This window comes from Onychostruthus taczanowskii, unplaced genomic scaffold (genome assembly GCF_017590055.1).
Source record: "Onychostruthus taczanowskii isolate IOZ18803 unplaced genomic scaffold, ASM1759005v1 scaffold18, whole genome shotgun sequence".
Lineage (NCBI taxonomy): Eukaryota > Metazoa > Chordata > Aves > Passeriformes > Passeridae > Onychostruthus > Onychostruthus taczanowskii.
Genome location: NW_024499017.1, coordinates 11,255,452 through 11,279,709, shown reverse-complemented (window position 1 = coordinate 11,279,709; position 24,258 = coordinate 11,255,452). Strand labels below are relative to the sequence as shown.

Here is a 24,258-nt window from a genome sequence, read left to right as displayed (position 1 = left end):
AGAAGATGAGACAAACAGGCACGTGAGCAGCTGTATTTTATTGCACTTATCAGCACACACCCCCCTTGTGCACTGGCTGCCCGTGTCCCACTAGATGGTGGTCATGCTACAAGAAAAAAAAGGATGCAGGAGCATGGCAGGAGATTTGTCCTCGTTTCTGTTTGTCTTCCTTCAGGGTTTTTGTTTGAAAATATCCTCAGCTCACACACTGCAAGGTTTAGGAGCATGGCAGGAGATTTGTCCTCGTTTCTGTTTGTCTTCCTTCAGGGTTTTTTGTTTTAAAAAATCCTCAGCTCACACACTGCAAGCTCACACCGCTGTTTTGCCTCTACTTTTTGAGCCACTGGGTCTGTATTTTTCCTAATGCACGGTGGGAAATCCTGAATGAGTGTCATATAATATTTCCCTATCAAACAAATTAACTATTGATGTTTAGGCACACTGAACAACTGCTGAACATGCTCTTGAATTAGGTGCCAAATCACATTCCTGAGGCTCTCAGAAGTGAAATCATAGAATCACAGATGGTTTGAGTGGGAAGGGATCTTAAAGCTCATCCCATTCCACCCCCTGCCATGGGCAGGGACAGCTCCCACTGTCCCAGGCTGCTCCAAACCCCATCCAGCCTGGACTTGGGCACTGCCAGGGACCAGGTATGAGTTAAGGAGGGACTGTAATGGAATATGACCACGAAAATATGTGTAGACATAAAGCAAAAATTCTTAATGGAGAAACTGAATACCCACTGCCTCCATGCTCGGTTCTTGCAGGGGCAGGGTGATGTTTCCACCTGCAGAGCTGCACAGCACAGACCTGGAGCTGCTGCCGAGAGCCCAGAGGAGGCTCCAGGGTGAGCAGAGGATGGAGCAGCTCTGCTGGACGAAAGGCTGGCACAGCTGGGATTGTTCACCTGGAAAAATTTCAAGGTGACCTCATGGCAGCCTGAAGGGAGCCCACAGGAAAGATGGAATGGGACTGTTTGTAAGAGCCTGGAGTGACAGGAGCAGAGGGAACAGCCTCAGACTGACAGAGTACGTTTGGATTAGATGTTAGGAGGAAATTCTCCCCTATGAGGGTGGGGACACCCTGGCACAGGTTGCCCAGCGGAGCTGCGGCTGCCCCATCCCTGGAAGCGTCCCAAGCAGGGCCGGACCATGGCGCACCCTGGGACAGTGGGCGGTGTCCCTGCCTATGGCCGGGGTGGGACGGGAGGATCGCTGGCCCCCGTGCCCGCTCCATGAGGGCGCTGCCGGTGTGCCTGCCTGTGGCCGGAGTGGGATGAGAGGATTTCTGCCCTCTGTGCCCGCTCCATGAGGGCGATGCCGGTGTCCCTGCCTATGGCCGGGGTGCGGTGAGAGGATCGCAGCCCCCCGTGCCCGCTCCATGAGGGCGATGCCGGTGTCCCTGCCTATGGCCGGGGTGCGGTGAGAGGATCGCAGCCCCCCGTGCCCGCTCCATGAGGGCGATGCCGGTGTCCCTGCCTATGGCCGGGGTGCGGTGAGAGGATCGCAGCCCCCCGTGCCCGCTCCATGAGGGCGATGCCGGTGTCCCTGCCTATGGCCGGGGTGCGGTGAGAGGATCGCAGCCCCCCGTGCCCGCTCCATGAGGGCTCTGCGGGTGTGCCTGCCTATGGCCGGGGTGGGATGAGAGGATCGCAGCCCCCCGTGCCCGCTCCATGAGGGCGCTGCCGGAGTGCCTGCTTATGGCCGGGGTGGGATGAGAGGATCGCAGCCCCCCGTGCCCGCTCCATGAGGGCGCTGCCGGAGTGCCCAGCCCCAGCCCTGCCCTCAGGGCCGTGCCAAGGGCGCCCCGCCCGCCGCGCCTGCGCGAGGCCGCGCGCGCGTCCCTTCCGCCTCCCGCGGAAGCGCCGCCTCCGCCGCTTCCGGGATCCTGCGGCTCCTCGGGAGCCTCGGGAGCCGCGGGCGCGGTGGCGGCGGGCGCGGAGCTCCAGCGGCCGGGGCCCGGCCCCACCGCCCCACCGCGCCACGGCAGCGGGGCCGCCACCGCCGCTGCTGCTGAGGTAAATCCGCTCGCGGTCCCTCCCCGCGCCCCGGCGGCTCCCCGCGGCAAGGAGCGCGGTGGCCCCGCGAAGGGCGAGCGGGGAAGGTGAGCGGGGCTGAGCCGCCTCAGGCCGGGCTGGGCGCTGGGCTGCTGTGTGGGCGCAGTGCGTGGGGCGTTCCTGCGTCTGCTGTCGCTTTCCGCGTTATTTACACCCCCCCAGAAGATTACAAATTCTCCACCGGCAGCTGTGGGCAGAGCGCGGCCGTGCCCCCGGTGCGGAGCCCGGGCTGCCGCCGGGCGAAGCTGAAGGGCAGCGGGCGGCTCCCGTCGGACTCGCCCCTTTCCGGCCGTGCCCTGCCGCTTGCTCCGGGGAGTCTCCCTGATTTCCGTGCTTCTCGTTTTCCTCGTTTCCAGGAGGGGAGAACGGCGCTTGCAGGAAGTGGGAATGTGAATAGCTCTCAAACGAGAGGGTGGGTTCGTGCGGCACAGCGTGTGTGTGATCTGTGCCGTGAAAAAAAAAGGGGTTGGGAAATCACTGGCTGCTTTTTGTACTGAATATCCCCGCGTGTGAAGGGATCGGGATGCAGAATTACAGTGATGTAACTGTTTGCTTTGCTGGAGACATAATTAGGTTGAAGTCGCCGTGACTGTTCACATTAACAGACTTAAATTAGCTCTTTTGAAGTGAATGCTCTCTGACTTGGAAAATTTGCAGATAAAAAGGAGCCGTGCTGGTTCATTAGGAGATGAAACTGATGTGAAATTTTAGTGGTTTGAGATTAAATAGCTGAGATCTCTGTGGCTGAAAGGAATTGGTGATACTTTTATCTCTCTAAATACACTATCTCTCTTCTTGGTTTTCCCTTAGCATAGTATATTTTGTATCATACAAATCTGATGATTTCTTTTTTATGAGGACGGAGAACTTCTAAGGAAAGTGAATGGATGGAATTTTGCAGTGGTTGAACGGCTGAACATGAACATAGAGGAAATATGAGGATTTATGTGTCTGATATGAGGAACATTTGAGACAAAGACTTGAGCATTGCTCTGATGAATATTGCAAGTTGCTAGTGAGAATAGTTTAACAATAGCATTATTTTTTTGGAACCTGGGAAGAGGAATCACATGGATGTAGATGTGGATGTGGATATAACAGCTGACATAAAAATGTGCTTGCCAGGTTGATACCACAGAGCAGTCACTGTATGTGATACCTGAGCTCTCTTCAGTGGAGTGTGAGGATAGAGCGTGCACTGATGAATGCAAAAATTAGAAATAAAAAATTACTCTCTCAAGTAGGATGTGATCCATGCCGTTTTTGTTGGCAAAGAGGTAAAACTTTCAGCTGGTACATACCAGTGTTGATATTGGTGTGAGCCTGCAGCCTTGTGGAGTCTGATCTGAATTTGAGCCTGTGGCCCTGTTCCAGAAGAGGCAGAAATCAAAGCCCAGCCACAGATTGTGTTCGTGTCCTTCTCAGGTGAAGGTTGTTTAATCCAGGAGCCTTTTGTCCTTGCTGCTGTACCCAGTGAGCTCTTGGTGGATCAGATAGTGTTCTTTGCTGGGCAGCAAAGTCATGGGTAATATATTTTCTTTGACTTTCACATCTCAGGGTGAAAGATCTGTTATTGAAAAGATATCCTGCTGAACATCTCTGGTATTGCTTTGTGCTTTTGGATGTGATTTGGTATCATAAATCTATTCCATATCTGATGGCTTTGTAATATTTTGTACAAACCTGTTGTGAATACATGCATTGGGGTGTTTTCTTGCATTTTTAATAACTTCTTTTATTGTGAATTCTCATTTCTGGGTTTGGAGGATGTTTATAAAGATGCTGCTGGCATAAATCATAGAAATGGTTTGGGTTGGAAGGGACCTTAAAGATCATCTTGTTCCCAGCCCCTCTGGGAACATCCTCAAGCAGATGGGATTGCTCAGAGCTCCATCCAGCCTGGCCTTGAGCAATTCCAGGGATCCAGGGGCAGCCACAGCTTCTCTGGGTACCCAGTGCCAGGCCCTCACCAGCCTCACAGGGAGCAATTCATTCTGTATATCTCAACTAAATTTCTTCTCTTTCAGTTTAAAAAAAGACATAAATAATTAGATTATCGACTTCCCAATAAGACCTTCATAGTTATGCTGAGGTATTTCTGCATACCTTTAGTCTGAGCTGATTTATAAGCAGCACATCTCCTTTTCACAGCTGGAAAGGAGCAATTCCAGTGTTTCATGATGGGCTGGCTTAAGGAGAACTGTTACAGCAGCTTGACACTTGACTGTATTAAATATGTACTTGGTGAATATTCTCTTCAATGTGTACACACAAATAATCTCACATTAATTCCATGTTCACTGTGACCTGTCCCTGTGCAGGAAAGCAGAGATGGACCAGCACAAGGAAAGGGCTGCAAGGCAGAAATGGGAAATCCAAGAGACAAACACTTAATATATTGTAAGAACAACAGCAGGGTTTTGGAGAGATGCTGAGCTGTGCCACTGAGCATGGATTTGGGGATAAGTTGATGGCAACACACTCCAGGGTTGTATCATTTATTCGAGCTGCTCCTCTCCAGAGTTGTGTGTGCTGTGTTAAGGAGCATGGATTTGGGGATAAGTTGATGGCAACACACTCCAGGGTTGTATCATGGATGTCCATCACAAGTTATTCCAGCTGCTCCTCTCTAGAGTTGTGTGTGCTGTGTTAAGGGCATCCCAGGTTCCCAAATTGCTGAGAGGGTGGCTGCTAGACCATCCCCTGGGAAAGAGCTGAAACAGCTCTTTTTAAACAGCTCTTTAGCCACAGCTGACTTTTTGAATGCCTTTACAGCTTGGCTTGCTGGATCTGTAATGAAAGTAGGTGATTCCTCTAAATGAGACGTGACTCTGTGCAGACATTATCTGATAGATATTTATCTGTCAGCAGTGCACAGTCCAAATTGCCCATGGGTGCAGGAGGAGGTTTGCCTGCTTGGTTTACTTAAAACTCCCAAGTTCCTGGAGTTAATGTTTATGCTGTAACCTCTTAGGGAGATTACAGGGCTGTAATTTTGATTTGCCACCAGTGCTCTGCTTCCAGGTGGGATTTAAATCCATTGTATGTAAGTGCTGCAGGACTGTTATTCTAATGTGCAATATGTGTTCGTGTCTCTACAACTATGGAGAGCAATCAGAAATGTTGAAATAAAGGCATTTTCTTTATTGTGGTACCACTGAAATGGGAGGAATCTTAGGAGCTGTCCATTGTGTAGCTTGAAGGAAAAGGCAACCAAAAAAAGTTAGGCTTTGACAGCTGATGGATTTTTAGCCTGTACATAAATTCTTACTTGTTTAAAAAAATCACAGAGAAATAAGCTTTTCTTTTTTCCTACAGCAATGCTTTTCTATTCATCCTCAAAAAACAGCAGGGAAAAGGACTGTTCTTAACTCTGAAGTGCCTGGGTTTTTTAAATTTAATTACCAGCTCAGGGACCTTATGATACAATTAGTTGTGTTGTGTCATTTGTCTTCCCAATGCCCTTTGCAACCTTCTTCCACTAAACCCAGTGGTCTTACAACACCATCCTTCTGCTGGCCATGAGTTTATAACATAACTTCTTCAGAAGTTGTTTGGTTTTATTCCAATAGTACATCTGTATTTTAGACCTGAGTTTCAGTACCAGTGAGGTGCAGGTCAGGTGACACATTCCCAACTTGAGAATTTCAAATAACACCTAAGAGTGGAACAGGGTTGGCTCAGGTTTAATGTACCCCCATGTGCAAACATAACATTGGGCATGAAGCACTGAATAATTTGGTGTTATCTTCTGGTGCTAAATAAACATTTGTACGAGATCAAATTAAAAACTGTTGCTTGATGTATTAGAGGTTGAAGTGTAATGCTTCGTACTCTATGCAACAAAGAGTAAATTTGGTTAAGACAGGAATTGAAGCAAATAAATGAGAGTAGAGGGAAGCTGTGAGCATCTCAGTGGGGATGCTGAGCTCTTCATAAAGGGAGAGCTTTCAAACATTGATCCTCTTCCCCTGCAGGGACCCAGGTGGGGACCCTGGTGTGGGCAGCTGGGGAGCAGAAGGAAGGGGCAGATCACATGGGAATGCCTAAATCCATTATCCCTGCAAAGCTGAGCCGAGGGGACGCTTGCACATCAACCAGTAACTGGTGAGGCTGTGACAAGCACAGATTTTGCACAGGATTGCAGTTGGGATTAGGGACTGACTGAACAAATCACGTCCCTGTCTCGTCTGCGAACTCCCCAGCAGCAATTGCAGCTGGTGGCTGAGTTGAATATTTCACCTGCAGAGGCTGAGAGTGCCGTGTGCCACCGCCTGTCATCCCCAGCTCCCCGCGGGTGGGTGGCACTCCGCGTTAATGGCACACTCTCTGCTCCTGAGTCTGCTCAGCTGCCACCAGATGCCACCTCAGTGACAGCTTAATGGGTGTGCGTTTCACAATATTGTGAAGTTTAAGGAAAGTCTAAAAGCTTATTTGTAAAGCAAACCGCAAAGCAATCACAGCTTCCTGCGGTGGTGCAGGAGATAAGGGGGGTGGTTTTAAACTAAAAGAGGGTCGCTTGGGGTTTGATATCAGAAGTTTTTCACAGTGAGGGTGGTGAAGCTCTGTCAGGGGTGCCTCATCCCTGGAAATGTCCAAGCTCAGGTTGCTTGGGGGTTTGGAGCAACCTGGCATAGTGGGAGATGTCCCTGCCCGTGTTAGATGGTGGCACTAGGTGACATGTAAAGGTCCCTTCCAACCCAATCTCTTCCATAATTCTGATATATTCATCATAAACATTTGCATTACCATTTAGTCTTGCAGTAGGACATTTGGGTTTGTTTATATAAGGTAAGAGACTTCTCCTTTCTAATTCCCCTTGAACTGGGAACATTGGAAAATGGGTAATGAAGAGCTCCACCCATAATGATGTGTTTGGAGTATCTACTTCTAATAAGCTGCCTTCAGAAGCTTTTCAAGAAAGTGACTTTGTACTTGCTGTAGCTCTGAAATGTCAGAATCCTTATATTACTTTCAAAACATATTAAGTTAACCTTATAAATAAGAGTGATTTCCACGTCACAAAATTTAAATCAAATAAATAGAGAATAAATCCAATGGAGAAGAAAACCCTAGGTGCTTCTTTAGGCAGCTTTAATCAGACAGCAATTCAGGCCCACACCTCTTCTGTTCTCTTCCCCAAATAGAAATGAAATGCAAGGTTCTGTGCTGCAATCCTGCTCCAAGTGCCATGTGGTGATTTCCAAAAGTTAACAGTCAAAAATGTCAAGGTTTCAAGTACCTGGTTTTCTAAATAAAACACAAACTTTTTCATTGTAGCTACATGCAGCATGTTTCAGAGTGCTACTATTGATGTCCATTATTTGTACTTAGCAGTATTTTCCTGTTGCAGCTTTGCTAATCAGTTTGTTGGTGATGTCTTTGCAGATTACATCAGACATGACTATGTGAATAACCAGGGATAAGCCAAAGGCAGGACAGGATGTCAGAATAACATACAAAACGTTTTTGAGGTATTTGTTTTGCTTTGGATTTCTTTAATTGTGCTAAATTTTTTTTATTGTCTTTAAGACATTTAAGCAAAATTAATGCAGTAATTCTGTGCCATTCCATACTTAAAACCTTCTTTAAAAGTTTTAGAAGCCCTTTTTTAATGAAGTAATAACTGATTTGCATGGTTATCTTCATGTTTCAACTGCTAATTATGTATTTTTATGACACTTCAGTTTTCTTGGCCACAAGGGGTGGTGATGTCCCAAAGTGCTATTGGACTTAATTGGGACAGATTGTAGTTTTAACTCTGAACATTAAGAAAGATCAGGATAATTTGAACTGGGTGAAAAGAGGGCCTTATTTAGTTTAAATTAAGCTTGAATTACTTTTAAGTAATAAAAATATGAAGTTCATTCTTTGCTAAGGAAATTTTCTAGTGTGTGACATCTTCATCCTTGGCTTAGCATCTGCACTCTGGTGAGAGAGAGGAATTTTGTCCAAAAAAGCCCCAATGTGTGAACAGAAAATACAATTTAACTCCTAGAAATTGTAATAGATCCAAGCAGCAGAGCTGAATTTCAGTTTGTTCTGTTCCACAAGCTGAGAATGTGTCCTTCAGACACCTCACAGTGTCCTGGGAGCTTCCCAGCTATTTTTGCAGTTGCCCTCACATCTCTCTGCTGCTTCTGCATGTATTTATTTTCATTTCTGGTTTCTTGGGTTGCTCCTGCCTGGTTCTGACATCAAAGCTTAAGGATCAGAAGGATTTCCTGGGCAGAATTTGTTATTCTGATTCCTGATAAAGAGTTTTTAAAAGGGTTTAGACAAACACAGCTTCATCAAACACCATCTCAGTGCCAGTGTCTTCACCTGGTAATGGTCACTTGGACCATTCTAGAGGAACAAAGTGATCCCATCTTCAAGGTCTTGGGATGGAAATTGAAATTGCAGTGCCATAATCCCTACAGTCGTATATAGGCTCTCATTAATAAGGGGGGAAAAAGGGAGACCTCTGTGTGCCTGTCATAAATCAATAGAAATGCTTTCAGGTTTCTCTCAGACATGGCCTTTAATAGCAGGAATCAATATGAATTTTAGAACACAGTATACTTTCAAAGCATCAGGATATTCTTCAGGCCTAATGCTTAAGCTTTGATTTGTCTCCTCTTTGTTGATAGCACTTCAGTTCTGCCATTCCATATCTTTCCTTGGGAGAGATGTCTGGAAAATAATTCTGTTTTCATGAGAACTGTTAAGGCTTCACATCTGGTTTTTGCTCCATATTGGAAGGACAACAAAGCCCTTAAAAGAGTTTCATGAAATTAAATGAATTAATGTGTTCTTTGAAAATCTGATTGATGTAATCCATTGCCATGTCCATTTAACCAGAACCATTTGTTTCTCTTAAGTTTGGGCTGATCTGAGACCATTTGATAAGTTTTCCAATATATCTTTGTAACAGGCTTGTGGTTTTTCCAAAACAATAACGTTTCTTGTCAACAAATTTAGCTGCTTTCTAATTTGCTGTGTTGTTTGTTATGAGCAGTGTATTAGAACAGCTTTATTTCCATCCTGGTTTCTTTCTACTCTTCCCTCGCTGGAGCAGAATGAAAAGTCAACAGTCTGGTGCCATAATTTGTTGTTTTCAGAGAGACATGAGCTGTAATTTAATGAAAACTTTGCCATTTTAGTTTGAGATAAAAGAGAGAAGTTGAGTTTTTAACAGAAGAGGATATGAGCACAGCATGATGGAAATGAAACCACTCTAAAATCCCTTTGTCAGGCATTAAAGTTGCATGTTAGTGGTGGGTAACTCTGGCTGGACATCCACCAAAGCTAGTCTGTGTCTCCCCTCAGCTGGAGAGGGGAGAGAAGATATTTTAAAAAGGCTTGTGGGTCAAGATAAGAGCAGGAGAGATCACTCAGCCATTACCATCACAGGCTTGACCTGGGGAAATCAGCTTAATTTATTACCAATGACATTAGAGTAGAATAATAAGAAATAAAAACTAAAAACAAAACAAACAAAACTAAAAACAAACAAAAAAAACCTAAAACCAAAACCTTAAAATGTGCCTCCCCTTCTTTCACATTCATCTTGCCGTAGTCACAGAATCGCTCAGGTATCGATCAAAAAGAATCCCAGTTCTATTTTGAACTTGAACATGCTTTATCTCCCAGAAACCAAAACCCAGAGCCAGCTGTACTCCATTTCCTCATTAATAATTAATAATAATGGTGATGATGATGATGGTGGTGGTGTGTTTGTCCCTGCAGGGCGAGGCCAGCAAACCATGCAGTCATCAGGGCACCGTTTCCGCGATGTCGAGCACCACCCGCTCCTGGCCGACAATGACAGCTACGACTCCCCCTCCTCCTCCTCGGAGGCTGACATGGCTGAGAGGGTCTGGTTCATCCGGGATGGCTGTGGCATGGTCTGTGCCATCATGACCTGGCTCCTGGTGGTCTATGCAGACTTTGTAGTGACTTTTGTCATGTTGCTGCCTTCCAAAGACTTTTGGTACTCCGTGATCAACGGGGTTCTCTTTAACTGCTTGGCAGTGCTGGCTCTGTCGTCACATCTGAGGACTATGCTCACTGATCCAGTAAGTATCCAGGAGTTCCTTGGCATTGGATTGTCCCCTCCACCTGCATAGAAGTTTGGAGAAGTGATACCAGGTCTTCTGCTGCAAAAAGTAGTGTTCGAGTCAAAATCCTCATGTTCGAGTCAAAATCCTCGTGTCAGATTCAAAATATTTGTGTTAGAGTCAAAATTCTCATGTTAGATTCAAAATCCTCATGTCGGATTCTAAATCCTCAAGGTTTAGATTATACCTGTGGTTATCATCAGGATGGTTCCTCTACTTCTCCTGTTATTTCATTAATGAAACCACAGAGGAACAGTCTATATAAAATTTATAAAAGTGTTAGACTCAAGAAAACCAGGAAAATATTACTCCAGGTCCTGAAGAAGCTAATAAAGTTTAGTCTTCTCTGTCCTCATTTTTCTTACTTTTTTCATCAGATTTATTTTCAAAATTTGTACCTTCATCCTTTTGCATCTCTAATTGCTCCCATTTGTGGCACATGAAAGGATTTTTAGAGGTGGATGTGCTACAAAACCTCAGGTACACTTGGCATAATGGAAAAACCACTGTCCCATGTGATTCCTGCATTTTTGTCTTTGAATATTTGGAGTCAGAGGGAAGGGAGATTTAAGCTGAATACACATTGAAGCATTGTAGGTGTAAGAGTGCATTTACAAGAGCACTCTTGAAAGTGCTCATTTCTTAGAACTTTTACTCCTCAAGATTTCAAGATATTAAACAGTTGATTTTGTACTAAAATCTATTATTATTTTTAGGGAATAAATCTGGGGGAAACATCTATTTTCTTCAGATATTTGAAGAAAAATGGAGATTTTTCTCCAGTATAGAGAAGTTAAGGGAGTGTTCAAAAACCCAGCATGGTGTTGCAGTTAATTATTTTCTAGGTCTTTGATTTATTCTGTCCACACCCAGTGATGAAATATCACAACTTCTACAAGCTGTGACAGCTAAGAGAGTTAATGTTTTAAGGATTTATTGCTTATAAATACGAGCTGATAAAACTGGGTATCTTTCTAGACCTGTGGTGTTTTTTCTGATCCAAACTGAGATGAGTCACTGCTGTTTTCCTCCATTCCTTTCGTGCTGACTCCCAGAATGGAAGACACAACTGTGTGATAGAAACGAAGATGAAAGGAACGAGCTGCCTCAAAACCTATGTGAATTAAATTTACTCTTGTAAATATAAAAACAGATTTTTGGTGGCTGGCTGTGACTGTGAAAGATGTTTTTGAAATAGAATCTATTTTTGTCAGCAAAATGCTTGAAAGCATGGTGTAAGGTTCTCATCCTTGTGGCAGGTGAATAGGGGAATGTGAGATGTTTACACCAAATATTAACTTGGGTAAGAACGTCCAGATGGCAAAATCTACCTCAGGAGTAAAACATGAGTGTTCAAGGAAGTCTCTGTGTACCCCTGTGAGCACCTGGTCAGGTTTGAAGCACCACTCAGCCAAAGAGCTCACCTGGGACAGGACCTGGGCTGTGTCTTGCCTAACACAAACACAAATTTGTTATTCCAGGCCATAGGTAACAAAAACTCCCTGCCTCAGCAGAGGGGTGTTTGGCAGTGGAATCTGAGTTCCTGCTGGCTTCTTAATTCTGTCCCAGAACTTCTTAAGGTGTTTGTGTCAAGTGCTGATGTTGCCAGGGAGCATTTTTGAATGAGAATTAATTGTGGAGTGTTGCAGTTGGCTTAGGCTGACCTGCAGAAGGCTCTCCCTGCATGAAGGAAGTGCTGACCTGGAGCAGTTGTACAGAAAGGCCACTTGGATGTCACATCCCAGTTGATTTCACAATCACTTCCCCTCACAGATAAGGCCTTATCTCCACAAATGAGCAGGGTGACAATGGTGCAGTCCATTATTTTCTCCTTCCTAATCCAAATTTAGATCCTGAACTCAGGATGCAGCTCTGTGATAATCAGATCAGAGGACTAATCACTAAAAGTTAATTTCTTTTCCCGATCAATTATTTTTCTTTTGAATCAATTCCTTCAACTCTTTACCACAAAGCTGCACAATAAAGAAGAGTAAAGAACCAGTGCTGGTCCTGCTGACAGTGTCCAAGCTAAAGATTTTAGGGAAAAAAATTACAGTTCTCAAAAACTTGGGCCAGGTGGTTAAACCCTGGCTTCAGAGAGTTGAAATAACATCTTTCAAGTAGCTGCTGATTGAACTTTTGTGTATGGCTTGGCCCATTAATCAAATGCCACAATAAATATTCAGGCTAACTCCTCAGCAAATGATGGGCAGTGCTTATCTGCAGGGTAAGATGTGTCTCCCTCTTCATTTCTGTTGGCTGGTGACAGGATATTCTATGAGAATTAAGCTAATGCTTGGCCAGAGATGAGTCTTGCTGGAGTAAAGCTGAATTTGAGGTCAAGCAGAGGTAATTTATTAGTTTGGAATTGATTCTGGCTTATAGGAGACTGGCTTTGAATAAATGAACTTATTTCAGCAATTATCCTGAGGTTACTGGTATGAAGTCTATGAAATGTATTTTTAAATGCTCTCATGCCATTTAAGAAGCTTTTTCTCCTCTAATTGAAATGATTTCAGGGGGCTGTGCCCAAAGGAAATGCCACTAAAGAATACATGGATAATTTGCAACTGAAACCAGGAGAAGTGATCTACAAATGTCCCAAGTGCTGTAGTATCAAACCTGAGCGTGCACACCACTGCAGGTATGCCAGAGTTCCTTAAAGAGTTCTGCATTTGGAGGCATGGAATAACATTCCTGATATTTGTTCATTTTTTCCCCCACAAATTCCTTTTGGTATCCACTATACTTTCAAATTCCTATGTTGCAGAGTATTTTATGAATGTAATGCACTATGGCCAAAAATTACTGTGGATGAGGGGAGAGAAGTGACTCTATGATTTTATTAAAATAATTGTGCTGTGGTGTCTTAAATAATTTTGATCAGTGAATATCTTTTCCTTTACATCATTCCATTTACTGTGCTGTGTGTGAGTAATGCAGGGCAAAGAAAAGAATCTCAAATTTCTGAGGGAGCTGATTTAAGAAGTGACTCCTGCAGTCTTAAATTAACAAAATTGAGAGTAGTTTTAAATGATTACTTTGTGTCATCTCTTCTTTGCAGCGCATTTGAAGTTATATGTGAATTTGCAGATTATTTTTCCAAAGTTGCATGAATAATTGGTTAAATGCACTTCCACTTTCTGAAAATCCATTTGTATAAGGATAGGAATGATGATCATTTGAACTAAACATGCTATGGAAGAGGTAGTGAATGTATATTTTTAATTCTCAGTCTTGGGAGTTTTCAGGCACTGTGGAAATGCTTTTGTAGTGTTTATTGTGTGCCAGTTGAAAATAACTGTGCCTGCATAATCAGGCCTTACATAAAGATGCAAATGCTTCTCGTGGCTCTCTAGGTGTGGGGAGTGATGTGTGTTGAATTGTGAGAAGTACTAAATTGAAATCTCTGAGTTAGTGCCTGTCAAAAGCACAGAGCAGAGTCTTGTCAGGACTCTGAGATGATTCTGGAGCTTTGTGGGTTCTAAATTAACAGCCTTGTGTGTGTCAGTGCTCAGTGCTACGGCTGAGAAGCTGCTCCCATTTATAAATACTCAGCCTTGGCATGGAGCTCCTGTTCTTCTCTCAGCTGTGAGTGGGTTTTTGGATCTGGAGTGTGAAGGAAGAAGTTCCATGGATAAACAGGCGAGGATGGAATGGTCTCCAGTTGCTTTGTGCGTGCTTTAGGCTGGCTTTGCTCAGGTGCAGATCCCAGGGCTGCATTGCTGTGCAGGGATGCTGCTGCTGCTGCTTTATCAGCTCAGGAGTGCTCACTGGAGGATGGCTGGGGGTGGAGGCAGCACAGCTGCTCCTGGAAAATCCCTGGGGATCCAGGAGAGCTGTGCAGTGCTCACATGGCCTGGCTCTGTGTCCGTGAGGGACAGCTGGGAGCCCCTGCAAAGATGGGCTGGATCTCACTCATTTTCTCATCCCGTATTCAGGTTGATTCCTACAGAGACCTTGCAGGTATCTGTGGAAAGCATTTCCCACATCTTTGGTCCTGGTAGGATTTGCTGATTTGGAAGGAGCCCTAAATGAAGCCATAATCTGTTGAACTCTATATGAGAGATAAAGACCTGGAGTATCAGACATCCTGGAGCTCAAATGCCTTCTTTATAGCAACAATTTGAGCAACATTTATTGTTAAAGCAGAGCAAGAATGAACAATGTCTGTAATAAAGGAAATTCCTGATATTTTCAAAGGGTTTGTTTTCCCCAAGCACCTGTTTGGGGATCCAGCTTTGTCTGTCTTAGGAATTGTTTTAATCCTTGGTCAAATATTCTGTCAGATGATTTACCTAAGGGTAAAGGAGGCATTCTGGGGCTTGCTCAGTGCATTCCTGGCTCCACAGAATATCTGAAAGAGAAAGCCAGAGCCTGAAAGTGTTGTGAGGCTGCTGTCATGTTTTTCTCAGCAGCTGGTTCTGGTTTAATTGTCTTTGTTTCTGTTAATCTGATTCTTTGCCTTCGATTTATCACTGCAGGAGTTCACCCAATAGAAAAGGGGTTTGTTTGATTATGCTGCCAATTTTTTTATTGGTTTGCAAACCCATTCCAAGGACATTAAAAGGATGATCTAGTCCCAAGTATTCAAAGTGGCAATTTGCTGATAGAAGAGGCTTGAAAATGGAAATTGAAGTTGGTTGCTGTTGGGAAATACTTACACTCAGAGAGCCACAGTGCATGTTTTGAGTAGTAAATTATTAACAGAAGAGACTCTTAGGATGTAGTTATGAAAATTGTTGTGCAACACTGCAACAGAAGTTCTTTTAAGGAAGAAAAATAGTTTCATAATACACATTAGTGATGGGGAAAAGAGCAAGAACCTTTTATTTACAGCTAAGCATCTCTGAAACAAAGTGATGAAATTGAAGTGATGTTTTGGCGAGCAGTTAACATTTTCAGCACAGGGAAGAACTCAATCCTGAGTGAATGGGATTTCATTTTCACTGAAGGAACACAGCTGTCATCATTTCTGCCTCTTCTGAGTGCCTGTGTTTGTGTGTGGGGAACTGCTACTCTGAATAAAGTCACTGAGATGTTTCCACCAGGCTCCCAGGGAATATCTGTTACCCACACCCATTTCTCTTGAGTCTTTATCTGTGTTTTTCTGAATGTTATCTTTGACATTCAGAGCTGTAATTGCACCTGCCTGAGTTCATGGAGCAGCAATTCCAGGCTGAAGGAGAGACTTTCCTCCATCCACAAGGGCTTGTTCTGTTTGCTTCTCTCTTGTGAGCAACCCTGGGTGCAGCTCAAGGAGGGATTTCCCCAAACTCCTGCTGCACCAAAATGGAATAAAATACAGGGGATGGGGTAGGAAGAAGGCAGAACCACTGCTGGAAGCACTGCTATGAGATTGTTGGTGGCAGATCAGGAATGAAGGCAGGGTTCCAGATCTCTGAGCTCCTGTGAGAGCTCTGTGTGGGCATGTGAGAAATTCTGAATGAGCAGGATCGAGTCCTGCCCACCTCACATCCTCCAGCCTTCAGCTCAGTTGAGCCTGGGTAGGATTTTACTCAGCACTTCACATTAATACTGTTTATCAGAGTGCTGGCATAGATTCTGTGGCATGTGAGGAGCCTTGTCTGGTTGTGGTGCTCAGGAAAATGAGAGGCTGAACTTGCAGGCAGCAAGGAAAATCCTTTGAGGAGCCTCCTGAATGTCTCCTGTCAAGTCATACCCACTTTTCCTGACCAGAGAGTGGTTGTGGTATTTATCTGCTATTGGGATTTTCACTTGTATTTAAAAATTCATTTGTAGCAGAGGATGAATCCTCTTTAATGCCCACAAAACAAGAGGCAGGGGGAATGCAGGGGCTGGGTTTTGATAGCCCAGAGCAAAGGCAGCTTCATTTGGGATTCTTCCCCATAACCTGTACATGGTGTGTTCTGTCTCATGCTGAATTACCTTAGAATCATACAAATCTGACAACTTAAAAATTATTTTCTGCCTCAGAGCACTGATTTCCCCCCACACCTCCCTCTTTTGTCTCTCCAGTGACAGTCACCCAGCTTTGCTTTGTGGTTTGTCACTGCAGCACTTGTGGATACCACACATAAATTAGCCTGTGTCAAAAACAAAGGGGTTTGAATAACAGTGCCTGCATTTTTTAGGCTTATTTGGCTTGGTGACTGCTGAAGTGAAAATGTTTAATATGCTGGATATTCTGTGGGAAAATCTGGAGCACTGAGTGTGTGGCTGTCCTAAGTACAAAGCTGGGAAAATGGAATATCAGATTGCTTAAGCTATTGATTTATGAAGAACTACAACAGATGTTGCAACTGTTTAGTTTTTGGTGTGTAATTCTTCATATTTGGCTGCAGAACTGAGCCCTGTGCTGCTGTATGGCAGATGTAAAATGGAGTTATTGGAGTATTTATTTGTCTTCTGTGGATATAGTCTTGACTCAAAATTGGGCAGGCACCAAGTCAACCAGCAGAGAACAGGAGTGTTCAAGCAGTCATGAACAAGTAGCTGCTTGATAAGTGCTGGTTATAGTTTCAATATTTGTGTTTTCTCTTGAGGAAGTGAGGTTTGATAGTGTAAGCTGTGCTTTAGTTGAGATTTTGATTGCATAAATTTAGAATTTTATGGCCGGTTGAGACCTCAAGAGTGACAGTTTCTCCCTTGAAGATGCAAATTTCTTCTTATCCACAAGCAAAATCTATAACCTGAAAGCCTGTAAAAGTGAAATATCTACTTTATCTAAAAAACTCCTCCAGAAGGGAAAGGGTCTTACTAATACTGAATGAGAGAGAGTTGAAGCTTTGCTTGTTCTGAGCTGCAGATGTCTGAATTTCTGGATTTGTTTTATTGTGAGGAGTATTTTATGTACACAGTCCATTTTGGAGCAACCAAAAGCTGAGTTGTGAGAGGGAACAAACATTTCTTTAAAGAAATGCAAATAAAATCCCTGTCTGCAGTTTGTCAGGAAATGTTTCAGCCCATCATCCTGTGACCACTGGCTGCCCTTGTTTCTACATTTCAAATACAATTTCTCAAGAAGCCTCTTGTCCTTTTTCCAGTATTTGCAAGCGATGCATCCGAAAGATGGATCACCACTGCCCCTGGGTGAACAATTGTGTGGGGGAGAAAAATCAGAGATTTTTTGTTCTGTTTACGGTAAGTGAACAACAACAGCTTGATTTTAGTCTGAATTTTCCTTGCTTGTAACAATTTATGTTGTGCTTAGTGAGTAATGGCTTTAGGACATGATTGTGTTGTTAAATTGGATGGGTTTGTTCCTTCTCTGCAAGGTGTTTCCACCCATATTCATTTTAATTTTGTGCTGTTGTTTCAAAGTTTCTTGGTTTTGCTGTGTTCTATGCAGTGACAGAGTGAAATGATGCTGTCTCTTGTTTGCAGATGTACATAGCCCTAATTTCAGCTCATGCTCTTGTACTCTGTGGATTTCAGTTCTTCTCCTGTGTCCGAGGGCAGTGGACTGGTGAGCAAATAAATACTTAATTTCATTATCATAGCAGATATTAGGGAAAAGTCATAGCATTCCTATTTTAGTCCCATCTTTCAGTGATATCCTTAAAGCATTTCAGATCTGTTTCTCCATCACTTTCCTTTTCCTTTCTGGGTTTTTCCTTCCCTTCAGTCATTCTCTGTAAGAGCTGTGGCTGTCAGGGGCGTTCTCACTCCCTTTACACTCAGGAGTAATTCACTACCTCTGTAGCAGGAAGGAAACTGAGCTGGTCCTCACACACCTCAGCACTACATCACCTAAACTGGGCTTTGTGTGCCCCACCTCAATTCTGGGAATGACATCTGAAATTTAAACAGATTTCTCATTACTGGAGCTCAGCTGTGGGGCTCCTGCAGAAAAGAAATTCCCTAAACTAACCCAGTTTTTTTATTTAGGCTTCTGGCTTGTATTTCTTGATGTTCCAACGTGCCAGAGCTCATTCTGGTCTTGTGCTTTTGGCAGATTGTTGGTGTGTTCTTTTGGTCTATGAAGCAACAAAGAAATCCACGTGGTTTTTAATTTTTTTTTTCTGAGTATTTCATTAAATTGATGGAATCTTAGAACTTTGTTTTAGTTGAAACATTCACTTTCTGTACACTATCCCTGTTTAAATATAATTGAGTTAATCAGATGATCAGAGGCTCTCCAGAGATGTGTGAGGCAGAACTTGATTACTTTGTGTGGAGAATTAAAATAAAAAAATTAATAAAGCAATGACAGCCAAGTGGAACATCTGTATTAGCAAGTCAGGGCTGAGTGGGGTTGGTTTTACAGTATCTGTCATGCAGGAAGCTCCAAGCTGCTCTCTCATGTGCAGTTCTGAGTTCTGCACTCACCTCATGCAAACATTTATTTGATAGCTTTGAAATCCCAAGCAGGATTGCAGGAATAGTTACCATGTGCTTTATAGGAAGTCAGAAGTGTTACTTCCATAAAATTCTTCATTTTCTTGATCAGCAAATAAAGCTGCTGCAACATCAGAAGTTTGTTTTAAATGTGAAATATTATTTCAAGTGCCAGACACGTAGGACTTGCTCTATCATTTGCTGTTGGTTTTTTTTTTGTAACTAAAATATTTCATTTTCACAGAGTGCAGTGACTTCTCCCCACCTGTAACTGTGATCCTGATGATCTTCTTGTGCCTTGAGGGTTTTCTGTTTCTCACTTTCACTGCAGTCATGTTTGGCACCCAAATCCACTCAATATGCAATGATGAAACGGTAAAAACCTTGACTTTTTTTTGTATTCTGTAAAATTTATTCTGGGAAGATGTGATTAGATGTGGTTTTATTTGCATGAGAGGCTGTTATTTCAGAGAAAGCTGCAAAACTTCAACAGTTCATCATTTTTGTTTTCTGCAGTTGGGGAAAGATTGGAATGGTGTAGTGGGGGTTGCTTCCTAACAGAAGTTCTTGCACCCTTTGCTTTTTTGACATTTTGTAATTTGGTTTTAAATGACAAAGAATGCAAAGCTTCTGACTTGAGGTTTGACTTTCCTTTCTGAGCTGGCACAAATTCCTGCTGGGTGCCATGGGAGGTGTCTGCTTTTCTCAGGTTTACACTGAAAATCACTGTCTGTCACCTCACTGTGGTACATTTTATCAGAGGATAAAACAGACTTTGGGCCGTTGGCTCCCTTGTCCTCAGGTCTGCAGTGTCACACCTGGAGAGAATAATTGCTTGGAAGTTGAAAGGGAATTGAATCCTGGGACTGTTCAATATTTCCTCATGTTTAAAAGTGTATTTCTGTACTGAGGAGTAAGTGCAAAACAACTGGTAAATATTGAGCTTTCGTTAGTGGGAAGCACAAAAAATGACCATCAAAATAATGCATTTGGGAGAGTAATCCTGCCTCCAGTAATTGTGGAGCAGGAGCCCTATTGTCTGCTTTCATTAATTGGGTAAACAACTTGTAGTGTAGGATATTGCACATGGATCCATCAGCTTTTCTGGGATTTTAGTCTTTTAGCTTGAGGGGGAAAGAGATAGAGGTATCAACCTTCTTGTACATATTTTATGTTCTAAATCTTCTGCCCTGTATCCACAGGGCTAAAACAGTTTCTAACTTCTCCCTTAATAATTAATAAATAACAGTAAAAAGCCAATCAGCTGAGGAACAACACAATGAAACAGCACAATAAAAATGCAAACCTGGTTTTTATAGCCACCATTAGATTAAACTAAACCTTGGACTTAGCAGTGCATCCCTGCCTGTGTTTGTTTGCAGGAGATTGAAAGACTGAAGAGTGAAAAGCCAACGTGGGAGCGCAGGCTCCGCTGGGAAGGGATGAAATCTGTTTTTGGGGGCCAGCCCTCCCTCCTGTGGATCAACCCCTTCGCAGGATTTCGGATCAGGAGACTTCTACTGCGAGGGAAGAAAGGAGGACCTGAGTTTTCTGTTTGAGTTGAAATATGCTGGAACTTGCAAGAATCCTATATAGTATTTATTTTGGGGCCAGAGAAGGCTGTCTACATATAATCTGTGACCAGGTGAAACTGATATCAGACATTTGCTTGTAGCAAGCAGAGTTTTCTACGTTTATTGTCACAGACATCTCATTAATTCTGAGACAGGAACTGGATCTGCCATGATCTTCACAGCAGGATAAGCACGTGGTCACACTAAAGAAGCCAAAAGTTGTCATGCTACTGTAATTTATTTTCTGAGATTACTTCCCCATTTTTTTTGTTAAACCCTTTTTATTTGATACCTGTCTGGGGAATTACCTGTGTGTTTTTATAACGAGTCTAAGTCCTTGGATGCAGTTGTCAATCATTAGGAGGAGCATTCTGGTGGAAGTTGATCTCCAGTGAGACACAGCCTTCTCAGTCCAGATTTCAGGGAATTGTGCTTTGTTCAGTTCTCCTTTCTCTTTCAGGTTGTCCTGATAAGCAGAGCTGTCCCTGTGTGTCCCACACATTCCTCATGTGCAGGTGATGCCCAGGACTGGTGCCCAGCACGGAGGCACTGTCACACCCTGCCCTGTGTCTTCCCAGGCCCCCTAAAGCATGGCCTGTGTTTGGCAGTGCCCATCCCATCTGGCATTTAGGGAAAGGCTAAATTTTCACTTGTAATCTGCTGGGGGGCCAAATCCTGCCCTGGGATGTGCAGTTCCAGTTCCTCATGCTTTGGTTGCAGAGGAACTCAGGTGTGGACTGTGCAGGGATGAGTGGGACCAGTGTCCTGCTGTGTGAGGTGACATGAAGTGACAAATTGGGGGTCATTCACTGCAAACACTTTGTCCTTGTAGGGTCTTGCTCTGCCCCTTTTTTATTGTACAGACTTGTCATAGAGGGAAAGCTGTTAATGACCCCTTGAACAAAGACAGCAGAGAAAGAGGCAACTTCCCTCCTTTCTCAAGTACAGCACATCTTAAATGTAGAAACATCTGCAATAGAAGGAGTTATTTTGAATTTAACCATTTCCAACCAAAACTACTTTGAAGAAATGAGAGCAATATAGATCTAGAACTGCTTTATGTGGGCCTGACAAACAACAGTAGTGCTAAAAAATGTTCATAAATCTGCAAGTAATGAAATACAAGCTGCAAGTCATGAAAATCCAGCTAAAAGTTGATTCTTTAAAAATGACATTTAGACTATTTTTTGTATTATTGTTAACCTATAAATTACTGACCATATAAAGGATAAAGCAGGAGCCTTGATGCATAGCTTGAAATCGTGCCTAGAAAGTAAATAGCTCCCTGTTTTGGGACTTGCCTTAAAATTGTCCTGTTCTTGCTTTTGCTCAGCCAGTGGCACTGGTGACCTGTCCCACCTCAAGCAGCTCAGAGCCCTGCATTCCAACCATTGTGCCCTGCAGGAGCTGTTTCCTTTCTCAGTGCCCTGCTTCTCCATCTCTTCTTGGCATCCTGATCCCAGCTCCATCAGTTTCTGTTCCATGGGGTGGCCGGAGGTACAGAGGGATCCATTTCTTGTCTGTGCCCTGTGAACAAAACTGTGCAATACTTTGGGATATTTTCACTTTGCTTGGGGGAGGGTGGTGGTGTGGAATGCTGGAGCCTTCCTAGGTGGAAATCCACTGGAATTGCAGTCCTGTGAACGAAACTGAGAGGGAAGCTGGAAGTTCCACAGGATTCTGTGCAGATTCAGTTGCACACCTTAAAGACTGGGGAGACAAAAATGTGTCTGGCTTTGTCCTGAGGCTCTTACTGTGTTTATTGTTCAATGAGAAAATCAGAAAATAGCACTCCAGGTGGTTGGACCCTGTGACTTGGCAAATGTGTGCGTGTGAAATCCAGTTTACTCGGCTTTTCAAATCCTTACGTTGTAATTTTTTTTTAATGTAAAAAAGAATAAACTAATGAATTGAAGTCTTAGTTGATTAACTTCTCTACATGTCAGGGGTTTTTTTTCCACGTATATTTAGATTGAATCAGCTTCAGGGGAATAGTCTTGAATCCTTTGGTTTGTAATTAATTTGTATTTATGTTAATTAACAGGTGATACTGCTCCAAATTAAAGAGGCTCCTCTGCTTATTAAGAATTTTAAGCTACACTCTGTTGGCCCTTCTTGGGCGTTCCCTTCATCTCTGGTGTAGTTGCTTATTTTATTACAGAACCACGGAGTGATTTACATGAGAAGGGACCTTAAAGCTCATCTTGTTCCCACCCAGTTTGTCTGAGGTGAGTGGGAAAACACTTCCAATCTGAAAACTCACCTCAGTGTTCCAGCCTTCGCACTTCCAAGGAATTTGGGCTAAATACAGGTTTGAGTCTCCAGTTTTTCTGTGCAAATGTTGGATTTTTCCTCTGTTTCTGCAGCTTCTGGAGCAAAGAGAGGTCTGAGCTTGGAAAGAGCGGCAGCTTGGGAGTGTCCACCCAAACAAGGGGGAGGAGGAACAAATGGCAGGAAAGGATGGGCAGACTCAAAGCTCCTTTGCAATAATTCTAAAAAGCACTTTGAGATATTTTCTGGGTCTGTATCACGCTCTACTCTGATGTTTCTATGCTGAAAAGAACTCCAAATCCATCAACACAAACTTTGTGCCAGTGCTGCTGATATTTTGGAGCAGGTTAATGATTTGTGTTTATGTGTATTTTAAGGAACAGTTTGTTTATTCTCTGAAGGGAACAGACATCCCAGCAGATGGATCCTGCCAATTTATCTCCTTTTTATTTTCTTGTTTAATTTCTAGTAGTAACGTCAGTATTGTTCCAGAAATCCTTTCTGAAGCCTTGGACTTAGCAAGAATTCGTGTATGGATTTCTTTATGCCTGTCCTGTGCAGAAATGTTGAATTTCTATAATTGTTCTGCTTCTCTCTGTTGGCTTCAGGCCAGTACTGTTGGAGAAAGAAAATAGCTTAAGGGGTTTTGAAATACATAAATTGGGCTGTAAAATGATTCTGGAATCTGTTAATAACACTGAAATGAAATGCACCAGCACTGGTTCTTTATTATTTTTTTACTTCTGAAAAGGGTTACAGGTCAATTCTAATTTTAATGTGGTTGGTGCTTCTTCATTGATGAGATTGTTAATTTTTTATTCTGCTTCTTTCACTTAGTCATGTTTTTTTGTGTTCTGAATAGCTTTTAATTCTTTTCCTGCCTGTGTTCCAGTAACACATCTGCTCTTGTCCTGCACTTCACTCCTGTCATCCCCAACCAGAGCCCTGGAAATTATCCAACAGGCATCAAAGCAAGCACAGGCTGCTTTTTAATAACAGAAACAAAACTTTGCACCTCCGAAATACTTCTGCAATTTCTCCATATATTATAGTGCAGCATAAAGTTAATATTGGAGCCACATTCAGTGTTAAAGATGCCAAATATTAGAATTGGCAAGGAAGGGGATAACTCAGAAACATTTAAGATTTTCTTGCCTGAGGTTCTCCATTCTGATAAGTAGTTGGCACCTGACAAGGGAAATATTATTAAATGATGGCTTTGAATCTCTTTTGTTAACAAAATCATTATTGCAATAAAATAGTCATTTGCAAGGTGTGTTTAATTAGAATGGGGTTTGAGATAGGGAAGCCAGAAAGATTCACAGCAGAACTCTATTTTGGGCCTTTATACAGTAAATTATTGTTGCTGCAAACCTTCGCCTTGGTGCATGGACAATTTTATTTTCTTCTTAGTTTTTGAATTCCATCAGTATCCAGTAGAAGCCAGGCTTTGCAGCCAGAGGTGATTCTTTTTAATGAAAAATAGATATCTGTATTGGAGAAATCAGTGGAGAACCTTGGAAACTTGGTTTTGAATTCAAGAAAAAAGGCAAACTATCCGGATGAAATACGAGAATATGGAATTTATTTCCCCCATAGATTTATTTTCTTACCATTAATGAGTATAAATGTACATTTAATGTCTGGAAGAGGAATGGAATGGAGCTGCTGGAGGCACTGGAAGCAATGCTGGCTCAGAACAGTTGCATCTGTCATGCAGCAGGAATGCCTGCAGTGGAACCTGCTCTCCAGATAGAGCTGTTTCAAATCAGGGCTATCAGCATAAAACGTCAGCTCAAATTCATCAGAGGCAGGAGAAAAACAAAACATTCTGATCCAGGTGAAACCCGAGCTGCTCTCTGATGGCTTTCAGCTCTCTCTGGTGCTGCAGAGTGGCAGTGCTGAAATTCCCCTGCTGCTGGAAGCTCTG

At 43.2% G+C, this 24,258-nt stretch overlaps 1 protein-coding gene across 4 annotated transcripts; it reads left to right on the top strand.

Moving 5' to 3' along the window:
• Positions 1-1,881: 1,881 nt before the first annotated feature.
• ZDHHC7 (zinc finger DHHC-type palmitoyltransferase 7) lies at positions 1,882-21,972 on the top strand. 4 transcript variants are annotated; one of them, XM_041400669.1, is made up of 8 exons: positions 1,882-2,020; positions 7,448-7,533; positions 9,791-10,119; positions 12,681-12,805; positions 17,190-17,286; positions 17,530-17,611; positions 18,728-18,858; positions 19,866-21,972. In XM_041400669.1, the coding sequence occupies exons 3-8, from the start codon at positions 9,808-9,810 to the stop codon at positions 20,040-20,042; spliced, it is 924 nt and encodes a 307-aa protein (XP_041256603.1). In that variant the 5' UTR covers positions 1,882-2,020; positions 7,448-7,533; positions 9,791-9,807; the 3' UTR covers positions 20,043-21,972. The 4 variants fall into 4 exon arrangements, with proteins under 4 accessions (XP_041256603.1, XP_041256604.1, XP_041256602.1 ...); XM_041400668.1 differs by having other exon boundaries at positions 1,884-2,106; XM_041400670.1 differs by lacking the exon at positions 7,448-7,533 and having other exon boundaries at positions 1,883-2,106.
• The last annotated feature ends 2,286 nt before the right edge of the window (positions 21,973-24,258 follow it).